Source organism: Doryrhamphus excisus, linkage group LG15, assembly GCF_037039965.1.
Source record: "Doryrhamphus excisus strain RoL-2023G ecotype Guam linkage group LG15, RoL_Dexc_Guam_v1.1, whole genome shotgun sequence".
Classification (NCBI taxonomy): domain Eukaryota; kingdom Metazoa; phylum Chordata; class Actinopteri; order Syngnathiformes; family Syngnathidae; genus Doryrhamphus; species Doryrhamphus excisus.
Genome location: NC_136371.1, coordinates 2427442 through 2434674, shown reverse-complemented (window position 1 = coordinate 2434674; position 7233 = coordinate 2427442). Strand labels below are relative to the sequence as shown.

The following is a 7233-nucleotide window of genomic DNA, read 5'->3' as shown; positions in this document are numbered from 1 at the left end:
TTGTCCACTAAATCTCCTCTAAGAAACACCATCCACAGTGTCTACATCTACAGATTAGCTCCTCCACGTTATCTAACCTCTAACAATGGACGCTGCGTGTCCTGAACGCACCACGCCTGCAGTTCAATGACACCTCTACTACTCGGTCAAATCGATTGTGAAGACGTTTACCTTTCAGTTTTGTGTTTTTTTTAAACTAAAACCGCGACCGGTTTAAAATGTAGCCCTGTGAACCTGCCAGAGGAAACCATGTAAAGGATAAAGCGAGCATGGAGGTAAGGATTTCTTCAAATGAAAGTGTACTACATGACGGCTCAGAAGTTAAAAGGGCATGTCGGCCATTTATCCATAGATATTTATAAGCAGCTTGCCAGATTGTGTGAGTGTGTGCGTGTGTGAGCATGTCAATGCGCACCCCCTTCGTCCGTCTCTCTCTCTCTTTCTCTCTCTCTCTCTCTCTCTCTCTCTCTCTCTCTCTCTCGCCAACATCTCTGAGAGATTCACTAGTGTCCAAATATCCCGTCAGCCTGTGCATCCTCTGACTTTCTCTGAGATACGGTGGCACTCATCCCTGCAGACTGCACGCTGCTTCCTGTCAACCCAGTAGACCGCTTCTTTTAAAGGGGGAAACACTATAAATAAATATTGATATAACACGGGATTAACCGTCCACCGGGTCAATGTATATAGACGCGTTCAAACGGATCCTCTTTGAAAGGCTGAACTGCTTGAAAAGAATGTGTGTGTGTCAGCGCCAAGGCAGGTTAGTACACCCCTTCTGTTGTGTGTGTAATCTAACCCATCTAACCCATCTAACCCATGTGCATGCGTTCAATGGGCAAACATACCTGAAGTCGTGGGTGTGAGTGGGCTTGTCATGGTGGATGGATTGCTGATGGCAGAGAAGAGTCACGTGGGTGAGGAGGAAGTTGTGTCACAGCAGGTGATGCACAAGTCAAAAGTTGGTTTGCTGGCTTTTTTTGTTGTTGTTGTTGAAGTAAATTAATCAATTGTTGCATTTCCTGTTTGGGGGGTGTACACAAATGCCTCAAGGTGTGTGTGGTTTTTTTTTTTTTTTTTTTTTTTTGCTTTTGTTTAGGGTGTGTCCCTGTATGATACAGCGGTTTGATGGATGAGTATGCATGGCCCTGACTTTACAGCGCTCTTTTGCTCTTTCGCAGCAGTCAAGGTTGCTGTGATGAATTTGTTAAGAAGAGCAATGTGTGAGTTTTTATACCAAAAACCTGCTTTTGTCTTCGATACACAAGTTTGTATCATCGTGCAGTGCATGGTAATGCATGTAAACACAGAGCATGACTGTGCTCTCAATGCCAAAAAAGAGAGGAGGTTGAAAACGAGGTGTACTTATCCTACATCGTAGTAATGCACCCGGGAGTTGTTGATTGTCTAATTATGTACCTCCTATGTCTTTCAGCCTTATGCATATTCATGCTGCTGTTTTAAGGTGAGGCAAAAACAGGGTGTTTGCACATATGTGTGTGTGTGTGTGTGAGTGTGTGCAAGGCAGTTTACCCTTGATAGGGCAGGGCTACGCAGGCACATTCTCCCATCTGTGATCTAAACCTTTGCTCCCAGCCACTGCATTTACATTCTACACTTGTAGTCTGCTCTATTCTTAGTCCCCTGAACACTTCATAAAACCACAACAGCAACATTCCTTTGCTCATCTCCAAAAAACACCCATGAGGTGAGATTCAATTTGGATTAGATTGTTAAATGGTTTGCAGCTGAATACAGTGAATACATCAATAAGAAATCGATGATACCGATGTGGAGTTAGAATTTACACACGGTCGTATTTGAACTGTCAAGACGGCCATGAATCCATGTATCCTTGATTCAGATGACAAGTGGGATCAATATCAGGTGGTGAGACAGGCAGCATGGAGGAAACAAGGGGTCACCTTCAGCCATCCCTTCTGAATCAGCACTATCTGGTTTACACTTGTAAGAAGTCCATGTGTAGGTCACAAAAGTTTGACATCATGAAATGGTCATGATTGTCAACTCAACTTGTGTTTTTTTTTTCCATTTTTCCAATAACTTCATATAATATATAAGCAATTATTTACAGAAGGTAACCACACCTTTTTTTTAAATGTGTTGATTCCACAATGACTGACTCTCAGTTGCTTAATTAAACTGCCCGTGCTTCCCGATGAGAGCTCATTTCTGGTCACGCTGTGTGGCATAATGCGTCATGGCAGACTGAGTGAGAGGACCTGTTGTCTCAGCGGTATTCCTCACAAGAGTGGGATGTACACAGCACAACAGCATTGACCTTGATCCTTAAATATCAAGTGTCCCCGAAGGGAGCATCACACTGACCCTGTTCTCATGTCACGTGTGTGACTTTGCTCAAGGAGTCACGTATACTGTACCTGCTCAAGGAGCAACCTGTCCTATTCAAATTAATACCACCAGATAATACTTTTTCATGTGAGCTGCTACAATAACATTATTGTTGTAGCTTGGTTAATATGCAAGTCAGTTTTGTAAATAAAACTCCTGGCTTTAGCGTCAAAATAGGTGTTTCCTATAGATGTCCGTTGTTAGCTAGCTCATATTAAGTTGTTTTCTTGTACTAGAAAAAATACACTCGCTAAATGTACTGCAAAAAAGGTCAGTAAGGATAATTCATAATGCCGCCTACAGAGAACATACTAACTCCTTATTTCTAAAATCACAAATACTTCAACTTGCTGATATAGTTAATTTTCAAACAGCTAAAATAATGCATATGGCTAAAAATAACCAATTACTTAAAAATGTCATCCAATACTTCTCTACAAGAGAGGAGAAATACGATCTCAGGGAAGAAGTACATTTGAAACACTTCTATGCTAGGACTACGTTATGCTAGCCATAGCATTTCAGTATGTGGAATCAAACTATGGAATGGATTGAGTAAGGAAATCAAACAATGCACAACGATGAGCCAATTCAAGAAACAATACAAGCAGTTGATGTTTGCTAAATACAAGGATGAAGAGTCTTGAACCAGTCATGATGTGCTATATATATCACTATATTGACACTTACTATGGTACCCATTATGGCATTGGATGCTCATATCACCTTGTACTTCAGTACGAGGTACATTATAAAAAAAAACCTTAAACTGTATTATGGAAAGCAGGAAGTGAACAAATGTAACAGTTACTGATTGTAAAAGTACCAGATGGAGGGGTAGGATTTAATAAGCTTTGCTTCTTCCTACTCCTTTTGGACATGTGGAACTGGGAACTGATTATGTGATGCATTCAATTGTAATCTGATGCATGTTCAAATGAAATAAAACCATTAGCATTACCATAGAATGCACAGAAAACAGAAAGAAACATGTGTTCATGTTTCACATAAGGATTGTGAATGATGGGTAAAATTGCCCAAAAGTGCAGTTCCCCTTTAAATTCTTAAAGGATCAAAAGTTTTTTTTTTGTTGCCATCATTACATTTGTCCAAACATTTTGTTGTATCAGACCTGTGAGTTTACACAGCAAATAATACTATTTACTAATAATACTTTAATAATTTCTTCCCATGAACAAAGGATATTTCAGCATTTTAGTCTAATAAAAACTGAACCAGGACATGTTCAGAGTCCAGGCCCTAAGTCTTAAATGTCTAAAAAGCCCTAAATGTTCTCATTTGAGAAAATTCTGAATACTTCAAGTCTCTATGTACAGTGTGCAAATAACTCACTGGCTTAGATTTTAGACTGGCGTGCAGAGGACGGCACTTTTTCATTCCATGTATTCTTATCAGCTTTTGCCTGTCCTGAGATGGTATTGAGAGTGTAAGCACGCTCCCATGTTTTCCCATGTCACTCTGTATGCGAGGAGATATGTTGTGTATGTTTTTTAAGCCACGGGCATTTAATCTTTTATTTTTAAATCGGTCACTGCTGTTCATTTTGTGCGTGGCACTCGTGTGCCCTAGATTTGGAAGTGAGTGAGCAGGACGGAGCTTTAGTTCACCCCGTGTGGCTTTCTCAGTTTGGTGGGAATATTGCAAAGGGAGAGGTCAGGACACAGATGCCCTAAACGATGGCCGAGTCAGGTGTGAGGATGTACTGTCCGTCACTCTATTAGTAGTTCAGATGATCTTAAGGTCGCTGTTTATTTAAGATGCTTTACTTGGATGACCTCCGATGTCACCCATGGGAGGATGCCGTGGGAAGAAGCAGTATGGTTCACTTCATGTCATAGTGAAAGAGACGTAAAAACTGGTTGGATCTTAATGGTGTGGTACTTACTGATTCCTACTTTTTCTTCTGTTCTATCCTCATAAACACAATGGGCTCTAATTTCGTACACCAGACGCAGGTGCATCAATACACATACTTATGTTAGTTCTGTCAACAACCACAGCAGCGACAATACTTGGGATGGCTGTGTCTTCCAGCACAGTCCTCAGGTAAAAAATGCTGATGGCAAACGAGCCTCTTGTTGAGCGAAATTGAGGGCTAGGTATCCACTTTTCTGTCTCTGAATGACGCTGTGGCGAGGTGTCTAGTTAGTTAGTTAAAATAGATGCTAATATCGATGTGTTATAATGCACAGAAAAAGGAAAAAAAAAATGTGTTCATGTATGGGCAAAATTCCCCAAAAAGTGCAGTTCTCCTTTTAAAGGGACCGTATTATGCTTTTTCACTTGTCTGACCTATAAATGTAGTTAAAATGTTGTATTCCTGTGTTAAACAATGCCAAAGTTTTACATAATGAGGTTTGTGCATTTGGAAGTGAGCCCTGAAAAAAGTTTGGAATGGCTCGGATTCAGAAGGTGTGGTAAAACTGCCCCTTTGTGATGTCACAGAGGAGTGGACTTCCTTATATGGTCGTGGCTATAATTCAGATAAGCTCTCCCCCCTCCCCCAAGTCGTGGAGCAAAAAAGCTCTTCTCTGTGTAGCATTATAGAGTGTGCATACAGGGAACGGGGTTGCTATTTGCCGTTTCCCACCACAATTAGTGGCTCTACCTTGTTTTTTTTAAACACTGCCAGTCCAGCAAAACACATTATACGTTACAAATGCTGTAGACATCCTAATGCTAAAATGCTAAAGCTACTTACATTAAAAAATACAGTTTTCGCAGGAAATACAGGTGAATAGGTGCAGATTCTGGAAGAACTAGAAATCTTTCTGTACTTAAAACAGACCATTTTGGCGAGAAGCACAAATCCAAAGAAATACAGTTGAAATAAGTACAGATTCTGGAAGATCTAGAAAGTTTATGTGCGGGTTATTGTGTGTAGCTGCTCTATAGGAGTCCACAACTCAATACAAAGTGCCAAAAAAAATGAGCATAATAGGTCCCCTTTAAAATCCAACCGTGCAAAAATTTTAATTCTTGCAATCGTTCAACTGGTCTTAAAGTTTTGAGCAGGTTCACCAATATTAGAAACGGCAATAGCAGGTAATCTAAGGTTGCCATAGCAACAACAGAGCTCCTCTTCTCCAGTCAGTTACCTCGTCTCCCTATAGATGCCAGATGTGCTAACGAGCGGTGCCTACACATACACAATAGTGATAAACAGACAGCTATTTTTACTGCTAAGTGTGCCTGTGTACTGTATACAGTAGATTAAAAAAATATTGCAGCTAAGAAAAAAAAAAACAACTAAATCCCCATCCATTAATTTTCTATACCGCTTATCCTCACTAGGGTCGCGGGGGTACGCTGGAGCCTATCCCAGCTGTCTTTCACAATAGGCTTGGTACACCCTGTACTGGTACAACTAAATGTAAATAAATTACAAGCCAGTTATTGTGTTGAATCAGTTTGTGGTTTCAGCTCTGTTGTGTTACGCGAGCAGTGCACCGAATGACTTGCATTATTTTGGCTCGCTTTGTCTTCCGCCTATTAGATAATGTTTTATGTTTCTAACAATATGTTATTGTTTTATGTATTCATTTGCATGTAATTGCTTTCATGATGACTCAGTGAATATGTCAATTATCCAGATGCGTGTTCCCTTTCAATCAGGATGCACTTAAATGTGTACTGATGACGGTTTACTGTGTGTACCTTTTGAATGTGCAGTAACCGTGGTCCGGAATAATTATGTAAGCATTGCTCATACTGACTTTGGTCTGGCTTATTCAGACATGTTGGGTTGGTCGTTGGCCGTGAGTGCACCCATCCAGAGAGACAAAAAGGGCTGTTTTTTGTTCAACAAACAAAAAACAGACTGTGTACATATATTTATACTGTTATTCTGTATATTTTGTAATTTTTTAATAGATGTGTCTGCACCTACTATACCAAAACAAATTCCGAGTATGTGTTTGATCATACCTGGCAATAAACCCTTTTCTGATTCTGGTTCTGATTTCTGATTCTGGTCACATTCGAGCTGACAAAGCACACATCAATATCAATATCAATATTTGCCAAAATTCCCATTTAAGAAAGATACAATTTTGCTATTGGTATTTGCCTTGAACTTCAAAAGAAAGGGCATAAAATATCAAATAAGCTTACATAAATTCATCGAGCATTCTAGCTTAGCTAACTGAACACACTCATTTCATTATCGTAGAAAACATTTAGAGCGGAAGCACAATACCGACAACAGCGTGGCCCATCCCAGCCAAACAAACAAACAACAGGGAGCCCATATTTATTCCATCAACATACGTACACTACTCATGTAAGGCTGAATCTAGACTTATATTGACCGCTGATGTCAAAAGCCGCTTGTGTTGCAAGTTTTGTGGAAGCAGTTGAACAGACACTGTTTTGCGGTCAAAGGCGATTGTGTCAGAGCGCCATCCACAAGAAGAGGCGGCTCTGATTGGGATGCTGGGCATGGTATGTGGATAGACAGGAGTGTGGGGGAAATCACTGAAACTGACAGGCTTTGCTAGGCAACCTCACTCGTGTCATTGATGCAAGAGGAGCATCACAATATGTTGAGCTGATAAAAATTTCGAGGATTGTCTTCCAAGTGCGGGAGATGTTTTCATGTAATGGATTCAGTGTGATTCAGTGTGACAAAGTATTTTGTACACTAGTGTAACAATCCAGCAATAGGTACATATTATTATGCTAATTCCCATCCCTATTGAATTGTGGACTCCTATAGAGCAGCTACACACAATAATCCTCATTCATTCATTTTCTACCGCTTTTTCCTCACAAGGGTCGCGGGGGTGCTGGAGCCTATCCCAGCTGTCTTTAGGCGAGAGGCCGGGTTCACCCTGGACT

At 40.5% G+C, this 7233-nt stretch overlaps 1 protein-coding gene across 4 annotated transcripts in view; it reads left to right on the top strand.

Moving 5' to 3' along the window:
• Positions 1-7233, top strand: part of magixb (MAGI family member, X-linked b) — a 46051-nt gene continuing 38818 nt past the window's right edge. For 2 of the 4 annotated variants that reach the window (XM_058051631.2, XM_058051628.2), the window contains exon 1: positions 538-763. In XM_058051631.2, the coding sequence (XP_057907614.2) occupies positions 681-763 (83 nt within the window). In that variant the 5' untranslated portion in view covers positions 538-680. Of the gene's footprint in view, positions 276-536; positions 764-7233 lie in introns of those variants that run through there. The other 2 variants (XM_058051630.2, XM_058051632.2) reach the window with 2 other exon arrangements.